Raw genomic sequence first — 21,233 nt, 5'->3', positions numbered from 1 at the left:
GCCTTTTATCTGAGAGAGTTGAGGAGTTACATACTCATTTGTATTAAAGATGAAGCTTGCTTTCCATGACCAAGAGGAACCAGGACAGGAAATTCTAAGATAGACAAGCATTAGGTTATAATGGCTTCCCGACGAACGATCTACACATAAAACTGTCACCTTTCACAATAGTAGACAAGGAGAAGAACTTTATTGACTTGTTAATGCTGATTGAGCAGCAGCAACTTTGGTTGTGAAGTGAACACTGAACATCTGTCCAAACACACCGAACTGGGTTGGGCTACGACAATGTGATGTTGAAATTGGACCGCACTTGTTTTATAGGCCCAGTTTTGACCCATTTGAGGTCACGAGAAAAAGAGAATCGTGATCTTCAGCTGAAAAGGTCCGATCCATCATCCACCCCAGAAAATAGACGTTGGAACCTGTAACGGCTACTTTTGTATTTTAAACTTCAAATGTCAAAACCCCTGAAAAACCTCCATTTTCAATTTCTTTCCTTCTCGAGAACTCCTCAGATCATCTCTCTCTCTCTCTCTCTCTGCATTTACTTTCTTCTTCTTCACATCAAAACTTTAATCTTCTTCTTCTTCTTCAACCAAGAAAAAGAAAACCGAAAAAATGGCTCCAACCCCATCTTCTTCTTCAAAACAAGGCCAAACCCAGATGAGAACACCCCAATCGAAGCATCGTCTAAACTTCTCATCAACAAGAACCAATCCGCACCCATCACCCAACCCAAACTCATTAGCCAGAGAAAACCCACCAGGGGAACACCCTGTAGAAGTCATCGGCAGAATAAGGAACTACCCTGGTGACCAGAAAGATAAAAACCCCATCTCATTTCTCCAAATCAATCCTGATAACCAGACCCTCCGTGTCCGTGCTGATATCGGCTACCGGGATTTTTCCCTGGATGGGATTTCTTCTTCTGAGGAAGAAGATCTTGATACTTTTTACAAGAAGTTCATTGAGTCAAGAATCAATGGGGTGAAAATGGGAGCCAAGTGTACTATTATGATGTATGGACCAACCGGTTCAGGGAAGAGTCATACTATGTTTGGGTGTTCAAAGCAGCCTGGGATAGTTTATAGGTCATTGAAAGATATATTGGGAGTGCATGGGGAGGAACAGAGTGGAGGGGATGGGGAAAGATTGGGAGTTGGAACTTTTGTTCAAGTTACTGTTTTGGAGATCTATAATGAGGAAATTTATGATCTTTTGTCAAGTAATGGTGGGGGTGGCTTTGGAATTGGATGGCCTAAAGGTGGCAGTGGATCTAAGGTAAATCTTATGTTAAAGCCTTCTTATGATTCGGTTTCTTGATGACTCTTTTGTTTAATTTATGGTTGTTATTGGCGATTTGATTCACTTTTAAAGGGATCATTTAGGACTTTAAGTTGATGTTTTTACATTTGATTTTTGCATTCTTTTTAATGTTCTTGTTGTTTGATTTTTATGGTCCATTGAGAAGAAGGGATGTGATTTTTCTATTTATAAATTTCTCACAAATGAATTTGTGTAATTCTGCTAAAGCCAGTAGTTAGATTGTTTGGCTTCATAGGACGACGATTTTTTGCCAGATTAAGTCTTGTTTTAATTGGAAAAATGGGTTTGAATGTTTTGATTGTGCTATACAAATTGTTAAATTATCTGTTAATTTATCAAATTATTGCTAGTAATACTCACACAGCTTCATTAGCTTATTTTGCAATAAAAATGACATTAGGATGATATGAGCCAAAACCAATTCATGTCATCAATAATCTTAGGCTAGTGTCATCAATGTTGTAAGTCTACTGTTCTTGCTATGAATATTCCATGATAATTCTTGGAGAGCTGCTTTTTCCTTCTTCTCACCATCACCATCTTCATCTTATCAAATTTTGTTTTGTTCTGTATTTGCAGGTGAAACTAGAAGTGATGGGAAAGAAAGCTAAGAATGCAACTTTCATATCTGGAAGTGAAGCTGGAAAGATTTCAAAAGAGATCCAGAAAGTAGAAAAGAGAAGAATTGTCAAAAGCACTCTCTGCAATGACAGAAGTTCTCGAAGTCACTGCATGGTATGATTTTTCTACATCTTTAATTGTAAAGTAACCTGTCTTAAATCTTGTTGCTAGTTGAAAAATTAACATCTGTTTCAATCCGCACAGATAATCCTTGATGTTCCAACGGTTGGAGGAAGGCTGATGCTTGTGGACATGGCAGGTTCTGAAAATATTGATCAAGCAGGTCAAGTTGGATTTGAGGCAAAAATGCAGGTAAATCCCTTAGGCTTTTCTTGTTTCTTTGAGTATATGTTGTTCATATTGTACTTGATTATTCCCTAATAAACTAATATCCAGGATATCTTAGGCATTTTCCATTAAAGGTTTCTAATTTACTGTGTATGCACTGAGAATTGCAGACAGCAAAGATAAACCAGGGAAACATAGCTTTGAAGAGAGTTGTTGAATCCATTGCAAATGGAGATTCTCATGTGCCCTTCAGAGATAGTAAGTTGACAATGTTGCTCCAGGTAAGTTCCATTCCCAGTGTTGTCATTAATGGTGGTTCACAAAGTTTCTTTAAGTTTGTCTCATAGGCTGCATGCGCTTGTTTTTGTTTCCCCAGGATTCTTTTGAGGATGATCAGTCAAAGATTTTAATGATACTTTGTGCAAGTCCAGATCCCAAGGAGATACACAAGACAATTTGTACCCTTGAATATGGAGCAAAAGCAAAATGTATTGTTCGTGGTCCTCATACACCGATCAAGGACAAAAATGAAGATTCTTCATCTGCAGTTATTTTAGGATCCAGGCTAGCAGCTATGGACCAGTTTATATATAAACTACAGATGGAGAACAAGATGAGAGAGAGAGAGAGAAATGAGGCACATAAAGAGCTCTTGCAAAAAGAAGAAGAAGTCGCAGCGCTACGAGCACTTCTGCAAGGGAAGGGTTCTGGGGTAACTGAAGAAGATATCAACTCAAAGGTAAATGAGCGTACACAGATACTAAAACTTGAGTTGGAGAAGAAACTAGATGAATGCAGGCGAATGGCTGAGGAATTTGTTGAAATGGAAAGGAGAAGAATGGAAGAAAGAATATTGCAACAGCAAGAAGAAGTTGAGATGCTAAGAAGGCGGTTGCAGGAAATTGAGTTTGAGTTATGCCATTCAAGGGAAGGAAATTTTGAGGAGAATGAGGCTAAGGAGTTGGATGATGGAAGCAGCTTTGCCAAAAGGCTAATTGGGATTTACGGTGATGAGGTCCCAGGGATGGTAAAGTCAATGGACCTAGACATGGGTGATTCAGAACCATCTATTCGTGATGTGAAACATACTGTCAATCAATCTGAAAGTAGTAGCATTCAAGGGTATCTGAATCATCCTCAGGCTGCAAATCATAATAGTTTTGCACTGCAGTTTGGTTCAAAAGCATGCCTGAGCACTGTTTATGAGGAAGAAGAAGTAGAAGAAGAGGAGGAACACAAAGAGAACATAGAAGATGAAGTAGTGGAGAAAATAATAGTAGAGGAAAAGAGGGTGTGCTCAAGTGGGGTAGTTAATAGGTGTACTCTTGGAGATGATTTCAATTCATTATCGTTGGATTCATCTCCTCAGAAATTTGAATCAACGCCTAAATGGTCGGACTCTGGATTGACTAATGAATCAAAAGATACAGCCTCTTCCAGACGATTAAGGATCCAAAACATTTTTACTCTTTGTGGGAACCAAAGAGAGCTTTCTCAACAAATGAAAACTCCAACACCTGCCAAAGCAATGCCTGAAAACATTGATCCTCACTGGTCCCCAGTAATGATTGCTTCAGATGATGCTGTTGTGAAAAGACTGAACAAGGAAAACTCACCAGTTCAGAATGTATATTTGGAAGTTGTGGGGCAAAGTCCAGCTTCTCTAATGACAGCATCTTTGAAGGAGAACCAAAACCCCTCCAATGACTGTACTGATGCCCAGATTGAAGTCTTTGTGAAATGGGAGGCATCTAAGGAAAATCCTGGAAAGTTTATCACAGCATTGAAGGTTGTAAAGGATGCAACACTTGCTGATCTCCGGAAGTTGATTGACATCCATCTTGGTGCAGACAATCAAGCTTTCACTTTTCTAGTGCTTGGGGTATGTCATTGTGAAAACTCAATCCATAATACTGTCTTTGAACTTCTAAAGTACATATGATTACACATATTTTGGCATGTGCAGGATCCAACTGGGGCACCAGTGCCAAAAGAGAATGAAGCAACTATAAGGGCTAGCAAACTGCCAATATGCAACAATGGTCATCTTGCTTGCTTACGTCCAGCAAAGGGAGTCCAGATAATAAATCATCTCCCATTGAGTCCCCTGGAAAACAAGCTTCCACTCACCCCAAGCAATCGCTTCTCGCTACAAGGTGATGATTTATCACCTAAGCTATCGCCTCACCTCAATTCCACTCCCTTTATCACCGTTCGAAGAAACTAGGATATTTCTGTTCAGTTGAAAAAATAAATGTCGAATGACAGAACGAGTATATATTCATATGTACTCTTCCTGATATCTTTAGTTATGTTGATATTTGAACCCTCTGTAACAAAATATGTATAATATTCATCAAGTGTTTCTTCTGATTTGTTTGCTGAAGTGTAACAAAATATGTATAATATTATGAAGTGTTACTTCTGGTTTGTTTGCTGAAGAAAAAAAGTCAGACAGAGCTCGAGATTCTCTTTTTATTTGTTTAAATTAACAACAAAGTAATAATACAAAAGGTAATCAGAGCCTATAAAAATGACAGAAAAGATAGCAGTAAAGATTTTTGCTCTTGCTGAATTATAACTTAATACAATAAAATCTAAAAAATAAGACAGATAAATCAAATAGATTTCAAGTTTGTTAAGAATTCTGTTTCCCAATGTCTCTCCCTCTCCTTCCATTTCTGTCATCAGTGTTCCTTTCATTATCTGTTGAAATAAGTAATCTGCACTTTTCTACGCTTCAAGTTCATTAATCTTTCGGTTTTTCTAAATTCATTGTGTGTGTAGATACTTAGCATATGATTGTTCATGGACTGGTGTGATTCATGTATCTTTTATAAATTATGGTTCATATAGCTAGATGTTAAGAGTCACTTATTGTACTTATAAATACCCCTTGGGATCGATAATTGGAGTGCAAGTGATTGAATCAAGTCTCCAAACTATTTTCTCCTACCTCCGACTTTATCTCGGTCAAATACCGCCAACGATTTTCTCCATCAGATAAATATTTGCCTGAAGATAATGAAACCAACATCCATTCAGGTGAAGATACCTGAAACGATTGGAAATCTCAAAGCAAAGGTACGCGAGAAGAAAGGGAACCTTGAGAATGATCAGGGATTCTTTTTCACGGGTGAACTGCTCTGGATTGTGCCATTAACAAGGACTCTACCGTCCATTCTGTTCCCCACAGTTAAGATACGGTTATATGTCAAAGTACCTTCAGATGATAAAATCATGGCCGTGAAAGTGAAGAGTTCTGATACAATTCAGAAGATCAAATCCATAGCTCTTGCCAAAGAGTCGATCCAGGGAAAGCAGTACTCTCTTTACCATGCAGGTAAACTCCTGGAAGATAACAGGACTTTAGCCTCACTCAACATACCTCGGAAAGTGACTCCAAATGGTTTCTACTCCTCAGGATGTCCTTCCATTGTCCCTGGAGACACCAAGCAAAGATATAATAAAACTTGAAGTCAAGTTTCTGCTTACTGTCCTCGATGTGAAGAGAATAGTTGAGGGTATGGTGCATTTCTCTGTTGAAAACTGGGATTTTATTATTCATTCAGGAATCCGGCTGGAGAATTTCAGGACCTTGGCCTATTATGACATTAAGGAAGATGGTGCCAGCTGAGTATCAGATATTTGTAATGACATGGTGTGGAACAACTGTGACTGTTTATGTGAACCAATTTGATACCATTGCTGATGTAAAAACCAGAATCTCACACAAGATTCATATACCCTATAATTATAGGTATTTTTCTTATGGTGGGAAACCTCTGAAGGATAGTGAGACACTTGCTTTTTACAATATTCAGAGAGAATCAACTCTGTTTGTTCATGGGTTTGGAATTAAATATGTAAATCAGTAACTAATTAAATAATTAGAATTTTTCTTATTGAAATTGAATTTTGATCGGATTTATATGGAAATAAATAACTTATTAAATATTTCTCTTATTTATTGAAAATTTTATTAACATAATAAAACAATTTTTGTAAATACCTAGAATCTGGTAGAACAAAATGGTCATTTTAAAAATGTTTTTAGTGTTTAACTCCTGAATATAAATAAATAAAAATAAATAAAAGATTTCCTTAACTCTTTCCTTAAAGTGCAAGGAGTTCCTACTTCCTATATGTTTGTTGACTTGCGCTTCCGGCAGTTCAGAGGCACACTCTCTGTCTTCTGTTTTCTTAATTCTGTTAAAATTTTGTTTTTTAGTCTGAATCAGAGGTTGGGTTTTGATCAGTGAATCTCCATGGAATCATCAAGAGCTCGAAGACCCCACTTTGAGTCCTCAGATGAAGAGGTATTTTTTCTATTCCTTCTTTTAAAAGAAAAACGATCTTTTTTTTTTCTTGTACAAGAGAATTGAATGGAAAGACTCAATTTAAATTTAGCTGTTCTGGGTATGTTTTGTTCAATTGAAGTTCATTTAGTTGTATAATTTTTTTCTGAAAATATAAAAGGTTGATCTTGTTCTGCAAACCTTTTTCTTTTTCTGTTTCTCTTGTTGAAATAATCTGGTGCTGGCTGTATATTGTGAATTTTATGGTATGGAAATACCTGTATACTAAAGTATTGATCTTTGAGTGTTTTAGATGAGATGATACCATGGTTTATGCTAAGATGCCTTTGGTTGATGGGTTTTATGATTGTTTGTATTGGTGTCATACAGTCATTTGTATTAGAGGAAGGTATAGATATGATGAAACTGCGAAGGCGAGAATGAGAAAGACAATTGTTTTGAAAACCTAGAGAGGAATTATTGAAGGGATACTTGCTTTCTTTTTGGTTCCCTAGAGAGTATTTTGGCATTTCTAATGGAAAAATGGTGATTCTGGTGGGATCTGCTAGGGGAGGGGGGCTCTTTTGTTGTTCTCTCATTATCTCTCCTTGAAAATTTTGTACATTAATACTAGTTGGTCATATAATCTTGTCTATACACTGCATATGTGGAAGATGAAACTTTTAACTGCAGCTTAAGTGCCAATCTAGCCAAAGATTTCCTTTGTGGAAAAGGTAGCAGAAAATGTTTCTTTTCTGTTCACAGAAGGATACTCAAGGTTGAGTCTATCCAGCAATATATGCTTTAGTGTTGCTTATTTTTTGTTGTCTTTGTTTACAGATAACTGTTTACTTGAAGCTCATGAAAACAGTGGCCTGCAAAGTTAAACCAACTGAAACTGTAAAAAATTTCAAAGCATTATTACTTGAGAAGGGAATCATTTCTGACAATATTCAGGATCTTTTCTATGCTGGTCAACTGCTCAAGGATGGTGAAAGGCTAGTTGATCATGGTATTATGAGGAACTCCACTCTCCATCTAGTCCTCCAGGATTTTATTGGAGTGAAATTATTTGTCAAAATACCATCAGAACAGAGGACCATTCTGGTGGAAGCAAGGGCTAATGAAACTGTCCAAAGTATCAAGTCACTGATCCAGGTGACAGAGGGGATTGAATCGGATCGGTTCTCGCTTGTCTATGAAGGCAAACTACTTGAAGAGGATAGGACTCTGAGCTATCTCAATGTAAAGAATGAGTCAACCCTTCATCTTGTTCTTTGCCAAAAGGATGTGCTGTCAATTTATGTGAAAGCACTAACTGGAGAAGTTGTGAAACTCAAAGTTAAGGTTACATTTACTGTGGCTGATGTCAAAGCAATAGTCAGGAGCATGTTGGGTGCCTCAGTTGGCACTTTGTTCTATTTAGGACAGCAGCTTGAGGATTCCAAAACCTTGGCGTGTTATGACATCAAAGAAGAGTCTACCCTAGAGATGTTGCATCCACTATTTCAGATTTTTGTTAGAACCTGGAGTGGTAGAACCTTAACTCTTGATGTACAGCAGAGTGCTACCGTCAAAGATGTGAAGGACAAGATTTTTCAGAAGCTGAAGATTCCTGTTCATCTTCAGAGTATTATATTTGCTGGAAAACGACTAGAAGAAGGACGTGATCTGGCCAGTTACAGCATCCAGAAGCACTGCACTCTCTGTATGGTTTTTGCACCCTCATCAACCATTGTCCATATGAAAGTAAGGGAAATTAGTGGCTATATATTTCACTTCACCACTATTCGTAGTGTGAAGGAAATGATACAATTGAAAAATGGAGTTCGAGTGAAGGAAGTACTGTATAAAGAGGCAGCATTGTGCGATGACTTTTCTTTGGAACACTACGGGATTGGCAGGGACACCACATTGGCTATTGTCTATTGAACACCATGAATGCAAATGTGAATCTAGCTATTTGGACCAAAGCATAATATATCGGACTGGTATTCGATTGTGAAAATTTAGGTTCTAAGTCTGCTTTTGTCTTTCTGGATGGTATTTGTTATTCATTCTTTAGTCTTGAACAAAATTAGCTAGTTAGAATGGTTGGCTTGATTGTTCTAATGTTTTTCTTTTTGGGATGCATAGTGCTTATGAACTTGAATTTCTGAAATCGACATGAAACAATCTGATGAAGGAAATAGAAGCAGAAATTAACCACATCCTGAAATCTAATTGTCTTTGCATGTTTAAAAGGACTGAAGATTTCCATTGTCTTGACTTCTTCTGAGAGTAAACACTATCCAAGAACATTATCTGCCGCTAAGAATGGAATGGAATCAGCTTAGCAGTTCATATTCTTTCTTTTTGGATTCTTTGGGAAGTGCCGCTTTGAAGTTTCAAAGTTATGCAGCTCTAACGATTGGCAATGACAATGATGGCAGAGGCTTTCATCAATGGTAGGTTTGAAATACAAAGTTAAAACTTCATCCAAATGCATCTTTTTGATTTTTCAAGTAGTCATAAGAAAAATTTCCCAAGATTCAAATTCCGTACTCTATGCCTGTGTTTTCTTAGCTCTTGCAGAGCATGTGGCATGGTCAGCAAGAGCTATGAAGCCATGAAACCATGCAAGCTTAAAGCTACAAGAAAAAAGGTTGGAGAGAACAACAATAGACGAAGAAGAAATTCCATGGGAATAACGTTTCGATGCAGCAGTGGCGCTTAAACCTCTAATGTACAAATTACTCTAATCCTCTTAGGTTTCCATCTCCTCAAGGTCCAAGCTCAACGATATCAGGCAAAGAATTTTGATCTTTTGATCTTGATGATCCTGAAGATCCACCCAATGATCCCTTTGATTTCTTTCGTCGAGATTTTTTTGGGATGTCAGTCTGCTCTTGCGAAGATGATTCAATGCTACGACTTGAGTTCTGGTGCCGCCTTCCATGGCATGGTGAATCTCGACCAGGGGAATCCATTGAAAGGTTTGACGAACGCTGGCGCCTAGAATGCTTCTCGCTGACTTTTGGGGAACCTATAGGCGAGCCATTGCCTATTGATGGTTTGCGCCTTGACTTCTTTTGCCTCTCATTGCCAAGAGGTGGCAATGAAGAGTCATGATTTCCTGCAGGAACAATGACATACCATTATATCTATTGAGGGAAACCAGTAACCATAACAATAAACAGCTCTACTTTGTTGCTGATGAATTTCATTCTGGTTTCTCCTCGGCGGGAGGACGAAATGATATGATTGCGTTGACAACAAATGTCTTGGGTTTTCATTAACCATACAGAAGGCTATAAATCAGCCATTTTCGGAGTTGTAAGAGCATGATTAGTGAAAAACAGAAAAGGAACAAACCTGCTTCCGAAGGCCTCACTTGTCGATTACTATTTATAGGCACTGCTGAGAGCTCCGGAGCAGAATTGAACTCTGTCATCTGCATGGTTTTAGAAAAATAAACCAGCTAATTGTCTTATTCTCTGACTTTACATATAAAATATATATATATATATATATATATATGCTTGCCGATTATGGTTTCCTCTTGAGCAATATCTTAAAGGTGTTCTTAAACAAGCTTGGCCAACACAAGAAGAACATATAAAACTATCCATGGCTATTAACATGGTAATGGTAATGCAAAGGAAAACAAAGTTGGACATATCATACCCAGCTCGGCTTATTGGCAGAAGGACCATCCATACCAATATGGGCAACATGCTTTACATCTGTGGGAAGCCCTATTTGCATCTCTGGTTCTTTTTCATCTGCAAAATTGTCAATGGCTTCCGTAATGCTGAAAACATATGCTTCATAGTTTCCCAAAGCTTATACTAAACAGTCAAAGATCAAACATCATTTTCCTGAGAAATATGCATAGCCGGAGAAACAGGGTACTCACCAAACATGTGGGAGATGTATCTGAAACCTCTTAGAAGACCCTTCATTTTTGCTGGCAATAGTGGTGGATCGTTTGGCAATGTGCGTATGAAATCTTCCTCCCCAAGGTGGAAGATATGCTTGTTCTGGCAGAGGTGAAGTAAAACGAAAGCAAGAATAGAATCCACAATCTGTTTGGGTACATAAAAGAAAGAGGAGGTGAATTTGCAATGCAAAATTTTGTGTCACGCCATGAAACATTACTAAAATAACAAAATCATGTTAAACAAAATTAGTTCAAAAAATTGTTGATATATACTTGTTCACAAAGAAAAGAAAAACTGCATCAGGCTGAGGATGAAAGAACTCTTCTTCTTCTTCTTCTTCAGATATCTTGAATTTCTGTGATACACATCAAAACATTCCTTCATCCATGAAAGTAAGAATTGAAACTCTGAAAAGTTTCAGATTCAAATCTTATACATTTTAACATTTATATATTATATTCGAAAAATTTCAAAGTCTCATATTTTAATTCATACATGTATATATTGTGATACATTAAAAAATAAATTGAAGATTGACAAATTTAAAAGCAAACCTCTAAATCAGAACAAAAATGATGCCATGTATGTGCCAAGCTCTTACAATATGGAATCCCCTTTTACTTGAGAAATATCCAAAAACCAAAAAAAGAAAGAGGAGGGGTTAGCTCCTTCAATCTTGATTGTGATTGCAAAGCTTTTCCCAATCAAGTAAAAAGAGAGGGAGACAGTGAAATGGGGAAGTCTCAAAGTATGGAAGTGAAAGGAAGGAGAAGTTTTGTTTGGCGGCAGGGTAGAGCTACGCGTTGTGAGGTCAATGGAGAACCAGTAGCTGACCGAATTTTCAGATGGAAAATCCAGGGAGGTTAAGCTCAAAATCCCACCATTCCCCCAGCGAGGCATTGCCTATTTTTGGCTTTGTCTCTTTTATAACCGCCTTTTAATAATGAACGCGAGGGAAAAGCGGTTAAGCCATGAATGGCAATGGCACCGCTCTTCTTTGTCATCCTTTTCATTTTTTTTTAATTTGTTTATATATATATATATATATATAAAAGAATATATGTAGAAACTAGAATGATCATTAATGAGGAAATGGATCTGTTTCTCACAGCTCCATTCTTACACAACAGCTTAAAGGTTGTGGCAATCACCCAGATGAGAAATATAATGGTAGTTCACTACATGCATTTAAGAATGGACAAAATAACTCATTGGTAGTGAGGATTCATTTGATAATTGAGAAATAATTTATTGAGAACAAATTTTTTTAATGTAAAATATTTTATAAAAAATTTAATATTTTTTATTATTTGAATAAATTATCGAAAACATTTCTACTACTTGGATCATCACATAAAAAATATTTTTCGTCATCACTAGTGGAGTTATTTGAGTCCTAAGATGATAAATAAGAGTTGATTACAAAGCAATTGTGTCATTTAATTTTCATTAATTTGAGATCAAAATAAAAATCAATAAAGTCAATAATAATATTTTTTTAAATCATTTAACCGCGTAACTATAATTATATATAAAAAGAGATAAGTGCCTTATCTTTGTATCACGTGAAGTGATAGTATTATGACGTGTGGAGCTCTAATTGATTGACACATGGGTTGGTTGAGTTTGGATGTTTATAGGTGTAGATTTGAACATTTTAGATTCTCGTTCTAAACATATGGGCTTAAAGTCTCCCATGACTGTGTTTTTTATTTTTGAATTTTTTTTATTTCTCAGTATGAGTTCCTTTTATTAGTTATTCTATAGTTTATAAATTTTTCTATCAATTCTATTACCTTATCTTCAACTACGAAGTTTCAAACCATTGATTAAATTTATGCCTTTTGCCTCAGTCAGACTTTTTCTAACGTGTAAAATCATATTTGTTGGGTTATATGCCTTTTATTGTTGTTGACCCATAACATTGAAATAGTGGAAGCCAAATGGATGCATGACTTGTCAACTTGGTAATAAATCTTGCTAGCTGCCTCACACCTTGTTTGCATCTATGTGGGTGTGGACTATTTGTGCTTTCCTATTGCTAGTAGTACTTTCATCATGTGCTTTGTATGGACTCCAATGCTTTTTTTGGATAAATTATCTTCTTTTGGATGCAAAATAATTTATAGCACTTAAGTTGTTTGGATTCAATTAACGGCTGTTTATAGATATCAGTGCTTTACTTAGATAAATTATCTTCCATTGGATGCAAAATAATTTATAGCAATTAAGTTGTTTAGATCTGGTTAACAGTTGTTTATAAATACCAATTAAGTATGCTTGTAGCTGAGTATTTTATTTAATGATTAATGCAATATAATCCTTTAACTCTTATACAATACCAATTTATAATTAAACTAAGTTTTAATTTTCAAAAAAATTTCGATCTTATCACTTTTTACCATAATACTATAAAAATATTAATATTTATCAATTGTGTAAGACATTCAAAATCTATATTTATGTATATCTATAATATATATAAAAATAGAATAACTGATTAGGTCAATTGATTGACATTTATTATTCTTAATTGAATTAATTTTTTTACATCTTATGTCAAAATTACGTTATTTTTTACATTTGAAGGGTTTTTCTATTTTTATTTATTTTTATAAAAAATACTTGAAAATAATAATTTTTAACTTTTAATGTTTAGATGATAGATTCATTTAATATTTATCAATTACAATTTAACATTATTTTTTATCTATATATTTATATTCCGATGAACCTGAATATATAGTATTTAGACATTTCTTTTATACATGAATGTTTAAATTCTAATAAATATCCATCCAATTCATTGAATAAAATAAAAAAAAAATCAAGAATGTCTACTTATTTCACAATATACATAAGTCATCATTGAATAAACAAATCAACTAAATTTGATAACCTTTAGTCATGCATTTTATATATAAAAGACAGATACTACTATAAATTAGTAATTATTTTATATTGATAGGATCTTTACATTATACTATTACCTATATTCTACAATTATTTATCTTAATCTGTCAATAGTATAGGTTATATATTCTCTCATTTCTTAATATTTTATTATACATCTAATAATCTTTGATAAGATTATTGTTTTCTTTGGACAAATAGTGTTTTAAGTAGGATAATTGATTAGGTTAATTAGTTATCATTCTCAATTGAATTAATTTTTTTTGTATACTTTATGTCAAAACTGCGTTGTTTTTTATATTTAAAGGTTTTTTTTTACTTTCATTTATTTCAGTAAAAAATACTTGAAAACAATAGTCTTTAATTTTTAATGCTTAGAGGATAAATTTATTTAATATTTATCAATTGTAATTTAATATTATTTTCTATTTATATCCTCTAATTCTGCATGAATTTAAATCCATAGTATTTAGACATCTCTTTTATACATTAATGTTTAAATTTCAACAAATACCCATCCAATTCATTGAACAAAGTAAAAAAGTTAAGAAGATCTACTCATTTTTTAATATACATAGCACACAGTCATTATTGAAGAAACAAATCAACTAAATTTGACAACCTTTAACCATTCATTTTATATATAAAAGACAGATACTACTAGATATTAATAATTATTTAATATTGATAGGATCTTTACAATATACAGTTGTCCAATATTCTACAATTGTTTATCTTAATTTATCAATAGTACAAGTTAGGTACTCTCTCATTTCTTAATATTTTATTATACATCTAACAATTTTTTATAGGATTATTGTTTTATTTGGATAAGTATTATTTTATAATTAGGTGCAAGTTTTCGATAATTGAAACCCAAGCAAATAATTATCTTCAATTAATATTAATTTATCCTTTCTTCTACCAACAATAATCATATATTTATGCAATTCAATAATACAATATAGCACAACAATAGAAACCAAAGAAATGGAAACAAATGTATATGGTAAAAGGAAGAGCAAATTGTCGCCATAGTTAGACATATTTGTATAACAGTTTATATTCTACAAGTCTTGCATCTAGAAAGTTAAATATATATTATTTAATAAAAATAAAAACCTCCAAATTACAAATGTTATTCATTTTATTTGAATAATATATTTTTAATGAAAAAAATTGCTGGATGTTTAACATGATTATTATCTTCTTTTGCTGTTTTAAAACCATATATCTAAGAGTAACTTTTAGTGGTTAAAATAAAAATAAAGAACTATTTTCAATTAATACCAGTTTATCTTTTATTCTATCAGCAAAACTATACATTCATGTAGTTGACTAATACAATATAGCTTTCCTTACAAATTCTTTTGAACATATCAAACTGAAATCCACTTCAACATAATTTATATTTCCGGTGATTTTTTTCATAACATAACTACGAATATCATCCTAATTCATTATAAAGATATCAATATTTATCGATTATGTAAAATATCGAAACTTATAATTATATGTATTCATCAAATAAAAATCATTGAAATATTTATTATTATTATTATTATTATATATAAATTTTATTCAATTTATAAATAAAAAATTTAATTACATTAAATAATTTTATTAATTTTATTAATTTTAATAATATTGAATAATTTAAATATTAATATTTTAAAATATAAAAATAAAATTAAATATTAATATATTTTTAATCTTTTAATATTTTAAATTAAATATTAATATTCATTAAATCTATATTCTTAAATTTAATATAAGAGTTTTTTATTTTCTCTAAAAAATGTTTTTCGCCTCTCATAAGACATTTTTCATATTCAATGACTATTTTTTTCATTGATTCGTAAAATATTTTACATTTGAAATAAATTTTCCGTCCAAACAAATATAAGTCCTGAAAATATTTTTTGAAAAGTATTTAAATAGACCCAGAGTGATAACCACAACATTCTTCAGTAACCAAAAATAAGTACTATTGGATTGAAAGAGATTGAAACAAGGGTAACAACTGGTAAAGGTTTAAAGTCGTTAATTATTTAAATAATACGAAGCTTTAAAAGCTGAAGGCAAGATCGAAAAAGTTAGAAATAGAAGTAAATAGAAGCCTTTTCTCCACTTGTGAATAAACAGCTTCTGTCATCAAGCCTTCATATCATCCAAACCAAAGTTAGCCTGCATCAACAGAATAAATTTGGTTAGTTAATTTTTACAATGCGAGATGGTTATGATGTGTAATAAAGAGAAAAAAAAAAATCATTTTTACAATGTGAAACAACCATGCTAAAGTCAAGGTAATCAAAGTTGAAGGAAACTTTTTCCTTAAGCAGGTTGAACTTTGACTCTCTCATTATAGCCCATTATCTACAAACTTCCATCCTTTCAATGTGGTTGTCAATGTTCTCAAATTTAATATTTTTGGGTTCCTTTATTCATATATATATATATATATATAATTGTTTTATAATTATTTTTGGTGTTTTTTTGCAGTAAACATTGGACAAGTGGCAAGACTAGTTTACACCTTATCAACAGAGCAGAGGTAAAACAAACTACAAGCAGTAAAAACTGTAAGATATGATTATTTAAGTCATTATTTGCTAATAAAACATGAAAAGTTTCTCCCTTCAACCTTATCCACACTATATGATTTAACTCTCAGGGTCAAAGTACAGCTGGTCACAGAAATAGACAGTTCAATGGTGGCATAGGAAACCAAGCATTCATCCCTTAGGAAGCTTCTTACCAGAAACTTGTGATTCTCCTCAAGAAATGGAGAGAAAGAAGAACAAAATTTCTCCATGTCAGCATTAACATCTCCCGAGCCAGCTATCACTTCCATGAACTTCTTCCTATCTGGAGCCAGCTTCATAGCAACCTGTAATCCAACATTCCTTCAGTTAAACAATCTTAAGAAGTACCATAACCATACAACCAGTTCCATTCATAAAAGGAACATAGACATAAAATGTGTCAACTAATTTAGGATAAAAAAGTACTTTGTTCGAATAAAAGAGAGGACTATGAAATCTATATTTGGTATTTAAAACTCCTCAGTGCTATTGTTTCTAGGAAGACACAATGTCTTCATTACAACTCTTTCGCTATCAATATGTAGAAAAATTAAATAAATGTTCTCAGTCTTTGGCTTCATACATGCACAAGAAAGATGCGTCAAGGACAACAGATTAGAGAATGTTGGTATAAAATAAAGAAATGTTCAAATATATTATAGTTCAAAACATCAAAGTCTAACATCTACAGTTCATGGATTATTATCAGGAAAGAGATAGAGCAATCAATAAAAATTTAATCAAGAGGGGATAAAAATGTTTACTGTGAAACTTGAACTAGCAATCCAGCCATGAAATTTTTTCAGGGTCTTGCCATAGGAGTCTGTACAAGCTTCTGCCATTGTCCAATCTGGATGTGCAAGTAAGTTGCGGAACAATTCTACAAGGAAATCCATTGCTCTGAAAACAATCAAATTTAAAAATTAAAAATTGCAAGTAGCAGGCAATGAAACATACGCAGAGAGAGAGAGAGAGAGATATTTGCTGCAATTTACCTATTGGCAATATTTTTACCTTGTCAACCAAAGAAGACCATTGGTACAACTAGATGATCCTTTCACTGTTTTACATTCAACCTCTTCTTTCACCATATTGTACAAGTAGTTGTATTTAGTGGTATCAGATTGGTATTTTTTTTCCAACCTCTGGAAACAGAATCCACAGAACACAGTAGTTTAAGAGTTGAAAGTAACACTTTTTAAGAATGAAATTTCTTTTCATTTAAAAAGATCAATTTTTTTGATTAAAAAGATCTCCATGGTGTTAAAATGCCTTCAAACTTAAGGGGCAGAATAAGGAAACTAGCTCATGATGACCATCTCAAAAGTTCATACACAATTATTGCAGGAAATTAACATAAGGCATCTGCTAGGACAAGGAAAACTAAGTAAACCTGATCATATACCATACATGAAAGTTGCTCGATAATAAACATCTTACCGATATGTTACCGCCAATATCACTCTTTACAAGGGTCATAGCAGTTCCAAACTTATCTACAAAAGTAACAACATAGGTTATAAATTTTCCCTGTCTATCAAGTATCAACACTGTACCCATCAAGAAAGAAAGCCAGTAATGCCCTGCATAATGCCAGGCCTTAAAAACTGTGGGCATCCAAATAATCCCAGCCTCTCACCGTCTATCACACAAGCACACAAATTAATCAGATCTGCTTTGAAATACAATCTTAGACACTCCTACCAAAAGTTTGCGGGCTAAATTATCAAGCATTTGTCTGTTAGCACATGGTTGTCCAACTTCAATGACAATAAACAAGCTTAATTTTTATCATCAAAGAGCATTTCGAAATCCATATCTTGGACACAACCATCAGCATTTCAATCTTACAATCTTTTGCAAATCTCACAAAGTCGCAGCCAGAGAGTTAAGTGGTCCACTAATGAAGAAAGATTTCCACGAAGATTGAACTTAAATTAGACGCTAAAAGTGAACTAATCTAACAACCTTAAAATAAAAAAGTGATCGATGATCAGAAAACCTTAACATAACAAAAGGTATAGAAAAAACAAACCTATGACTGGCAAAACCAATTTGCAGACTTCCAGGAAAGGCTTCGTAAGCATTTCCCCTTGGGGAGATTTGATATGCTGCATTCCTTCTAAAGAAGGAGTAAACACTGTTCCTTCCATTGCTCAAAAGCTTTCACTTTTTATCACTGAAACGATCCGATTAAAATCCCAACAATTAAGATCATCCCCTTAAATTCAACTCCTTCAAGATCCAATAAAAAGAAGCCACTTTTATAGCTCAAATCACTAAAAGTTTAATCTTTTTAGTCAAAAAATCAAAACCCAAGTTCAAAATCATATATGTAATACAAATGATCGTATCAAAAAAAGTGAATTTCGATCAGATCCATTAAAAAAACATAATAAAAGAAAGAGAGAGATAATACCAGGAGCCTTCGTTTGTTCTCTTGACACTGAAAAACAAGAGAAAAATGGAGAATTCTGAAGAAGTAAAAGATTTTAAAATGTGGGTTTTGGATTCTGATTCGAGTACGAGAAAAATAGAAACGAACCTGAAGAAAAAAATTTTCTTCTTTAGAATCTGATTCTGTTGAGATATTGTAAAGAGAAGCTTTCAGCTGATTTTCTTTTTAAGTGAATTTAAGTTGAAGGCTCGAACTTAAACTGGGCTGTACATGTCGGTCCGCTAGCGCACATCTGCACGTTTCAGCGTGTACACGTGGCTTTGTCCACTTGGATAGATTTACCCTTTTGGTTGGGTCCCATTGGCAATGGTCCGGATGGGCCATGAACAATTATATGGTGGGGCTACGAGTAGGAACAAAAGATATTGTTGGGCCTAGGCTAGGATTGGCTAAGGTTGGGCCTCTTTCTGATCTAACCCTTGAAGAACTAGGCCAGACCAATCCTTACTCATCCATAAAGTTAATTAAACCTTTTAATTATCATGAAAATTAAATCTTTTATTATTATGATTTTATATTAAGTAGTATTATTCTTTTGATTTGACTGTGGCAAGTGATTTAGCTTTTGGAACCCATGTTTGTAGTCATAGCCATAGGAGTACAAATGTAAAGCATTGAAAGTAGCCATTGAAAAGGAAAATGAGGTAGTATAGTAAGTAACAGATGAGGGCCTAAAGACAGAGAGGAAAGAGGACAGTTTATTCTAAGTTATCTCAAGCTAAGGATGGCATCAGATTGCCTTTTAAAGCTGAACACAACAAAAATTTTTCAGGCTAAAAAAGGGTTGCCTCACAAGACCTTGGCTGGGTATTTGATAGCATTTTTAACAAGTTTTTTGGTAGCAGCATCCCCTAAATCAATGCCACATATATCAGACAGCCTAATGAGGTATAACAGCACATCAGAAAGTTCTTCTCCAAGATGCTCTTTATCTGATTGCTGCCAATTTGGCAAGCCCTTGTCCACCTCTCCTCTCCACTGGAATATTTCTGATAGCTCTCCTACTTCTCCAACCTACACATCAATAATTGGAAAAAAGAAAAGGAAATCAACAAAAAAAAAAAAAGATGGTAGAACCTTATGACATCTGCAAATTTTATTATCTTTGTCATTGTCTTCAAGTATACATTTCAACATGGAAAAGACAATATAGCATCTTCACTTTTTTTTTTTCTTTTCTAAAAAAGAAGGTATCACACAGGGCTGATTCGTACGAATAATTTGAGAATTTTTACTAGCAAAAATGGATTAAAGAGACTTTTATGAGCTTGCTGGTACATATCTGTACATGTTGGAAATGGAAAAAATGCTTAATGTTACTGCATAATTGGAAGAAGTTAGCATTCTACTACAAGGTGTGGTTATGAGCCATTCCAGAACCAGACATGTTCCCGGTGTCACTAACAATAAAATGCTATGTGCTTTGAGTTGTTTCTAGGTGATGGACAAGATAAAACAACTGTGACAATATTGTTCTGGTGTTTCAAGTGCGCGGAAGGCTTGAACATCTGGCTACATTCATGTACAGATTGGGTAATGGCCTAATGCATGACTACCTAGATTGGGAAGAAAGGGGTACCTTTGTTAAGGTAAAAGGTTGAACTTATCAAAATTTCAAAATTATTCAGCAGCTGAACAGGTATTTATACAAACCTAAGAGGTAAGAGATGAGATAACTAGACAAGTATGTTTCCAGAGAAAAGAGATAGGCTGCTGGTTTATGTAGAGAATTCAACTTCTTAAAGAGATAATTTTGATAACTTTAACCTTTTATCAGAACAACCATTTGGGGTAGGAAAAGGGAGCAAAAATAGCAGAAAGGAAGATTTTCAAAGTAAATATAGTGGTCCAGTCCACTTTTTGTTTGTAGCTATACTCATTAACCATGATCCCAGCAGATTGAAAGATAGTCAAGCATTATGCAAAGACAGACATGGGGAACTAATTCATGTATGAAACAGCGTTAACATTGTTTTTAGCTGGTGTCTGCTAAATGAAATTTGAGTGGTAATGATGATTACCATAGCAAGAAGTAGATTCCTAGGACTGTGGTACTTCTCCCAGTCTCTGGCCCTGGCAAATTCCTCAAGCCTTTTGGAGAGATCCTTCAGACTAATGTCAACCACCCTCCCTTCTGCATTCTCTTTCTCTTCTCCCATGCTTGCTTCACTTCTTTAATGCGTCTTATGGTTAAGTAGAGGGAGCTTTATAGCGTCCAAGGGGCGGTTCCCGTACAATGTCTCTTAAGCATTGTTTATATCATTTTGCAATTAAAATTTGAAAAGGAAAGGTCAGAAAGTGGAGCAAATGCCTCATTCATGGTTTATACAAGAGATTCCTTGCAGCCCCACGATGCAAAATGGCCAACTTCACACTACCTGAAATTAGTAAAGAATATTCCCGTTTAATCATCTTTTATTATCCAAACGAAAGGCAGATTGAGATTTGGCAACCAAACTCAACTCCAGGGTTTAACATCTCTGTTATGTAAACAACCCACCAGGAAGCATATCTGCATTGCATGAGGATGTTGGATGTAGAATTCAGTGGTCCAACTCTGTGCCTTCATTTTAGGTGTTCAGGCCTTTTCCTACAAACGATCAAGCAACTGACAGAACTAAAGGACTAAAATTGGAGTGAATTATAGAAATATTTGGAGAAAAAAAAAAGCTAACCAAAAAGAGTGGGAATTGCAAAAGAAAAGTTGTGATGTGGGGCATAAGTGAATTGGACATGTTTTCTACCTAGACTGAAAGCAAATTTTGTCTGCCACTAAATCCCATTGCCATCCAAGCCAGGCCTTATTTGTGCATAGGCA

The 21,233-nt window shown here is 34.2% G+C and overlaps 6 protein-coding genes across 8 annotated transcripts; 3 read left to right on the top strand and 3 right to left on the bottom strand.

The window, feature by feature from the left end:
• Positions 1-45: 45 nt before the first annotated feature.
• Positions 46-4,668, top strand: LOC18603255 (P-loop containing nucleoside triphosphate hydrolases superfamily protein). The gene is made up of 6 exons (XM_007035116.3): positions 46-1,284; positions 1,909-2,064; positions 2,155-2,262; positions 2,409-2,519; positions 2,615-4,120; positions 4,205-4,668. The coding sequence occupies exons 1-6, from the start codon at positions 622-624 to the stop codon at positions 4,463-4,465; spliced, it is 2,805 nt and encodes a 934-aa protein (XP_007035178.3). The 5' UTR covers positions 46-621; the 3' UTR covers positions 4,466-4,668.
• Positions 4,669-5,262: 594 nt separating this feature from the next.
• On the top strand, positions 5,263-5,875 carry LOC18603254 (polyubiquitin-like). The gene is made up of 2 exons (XM_018119121.2): positions 5,263-5,581; positions 5,811-5,875. The coding sequence occupies exons 1-2, from the start codon at positions 5,263-5,265 to the stop codon at positions 5,873-5,875; spliced, it is 384 nt and encodes a 127-aa protein (XP_017974610.2).
• Positions 5,876-6,358: 483 nt separating this feature from the next.
• Positions 6,359-8,648, top strand: LOC18603253 (uncharacterized). Its single transcript, XM_088805848.1, has 3 exons — positions 6,359-6,417; positions 6,498-6,557; positions 7,377-8,648. Exons 2-3 carry the CDS (start codon positions 6,507-6,509, stop codon positions 8,466-8,468), a joined length of 1,143 nt encoding a protein of 380 aa, XP_088661974.1. The 5' UTR covers positions 6,359-6,417; positions 6,498-6,506; the 3' UTR covers positions 8,469-8,648.
• A 549-nt stretch (positions 8,649-9,197) lies between these two features.
• On the bottom strand, positions 9,198-11,468 carry LOC18603252 (CRIB domain-containing protein RIC5-like). The gene is made up of 6 exons (XM_018120164.2): positions 11,014-11,468; positions 10,732-10,814; positions 10,435-10,603; positions 10,203-10,300; positions 9,891-9,969; positions 9,198-9,651 (listed from the first exon to the last, which is right to left on the bottom strand). Exons 3-6 carry the CDS (start codon positions 10,478-10,480, stop codon positions 9,299-9,301), a joined length of 576 nt encoding a protein of 191 aa, XP_017975653.2. The 5' UTR covers positions 10,481-10,603; positions 10,732-10,814; positions 11,014-11,468; the 3' UTR covers positions 9,198-9,298.
• A 3,875-nt stretch (positions 11,469-15,343) lies between these two features.
• On the bottom strand, positions 15,344-18,646 carry GLTP1 (glycolipid transfer protein 1). 3 transcript variants are annotated; one of them, XM_018119516.2, is made up of 8 exons: positions 18,503-18,579; positions 18,377-18,403; positions 17,993-18,136; positions 17,398-17,453; positions 16,972-17,102; positions 16,722-16,857; positions 16,131-16,262; positions 15,344-15,559 (listed from the first exon to the last, which is right to left on the bottom strand). In XM_018119516.2, the coding sequence occupies exons 3-8, from the start codon at positions 18,108-18,110 to the stop codon at positions 15,527-15,529; spliced, it is 606 nt and encodes a 201-aa protein (XP_017975005.2). In that variant the 5' UTR covers positions 18,111-18,136; positions 18,377-18,403; positions 18,503-18,579; the 3' UTR covers positions 15,344-15,526. The 3 variants fall into 3 exon arrangements, with proteins under 3 accessions (XP_017975005.2, XP_007035169.3, XP_017975006.2); XM_007035107.3 differs by lacking the exon at positions 18,377-18,403 and having other exon boundaries at positions 18,503-18,646; XM_018119517.2 differs by having other exon boundaries at positions 17,993-18,192; positions 18,377-18,570.
• Positions 18,647-19,095: 449 nt separating this feature from the next.
• LOC18603250 (uncharacterized) lies at positions 19,096-20,613 on the bottom strand. The gene is made up of 2 exons (XM_007035104.3): positions 20,437-20,613; positions 19,096-19,429 (listed from the first exon to the last, which is right to left on the bottom strand). Exons 1-2 carry the CDS (start codon positions 20,572-20,574, stop codon positions 19,205-19,207), a joined length of 363 nt encoding a protein of 120 aa, XP_007035166.1. The 5' UTR covers positions 20,575-20,613; the 3' UTR covers positions 19,096-19,204.
• Between the last annotated feature and the right edge of the window lie 620 nt (positions 20,614-21,233).

The sequence above is a fragment of the Theobroma cacao genome, chromosome 4 (assembly GCF_053813885.1).
Source record: "Theobroma cacao isolate CCN51 chromosome 4, ASM5381388v1, whole genome shotgun sequence".
Lineage (NCBI taxonomy): Eukaryota > Viridiplantae > Streptophyta > Magnoliopsida > Malvales > Malvaceae > Theobroma > Theobroma cacao.
The sequence above is the reverse complement of the archived record's forward strand: the minus strand, read 5'-3'. Positions and strand labels throughout refer to the sequence as shown.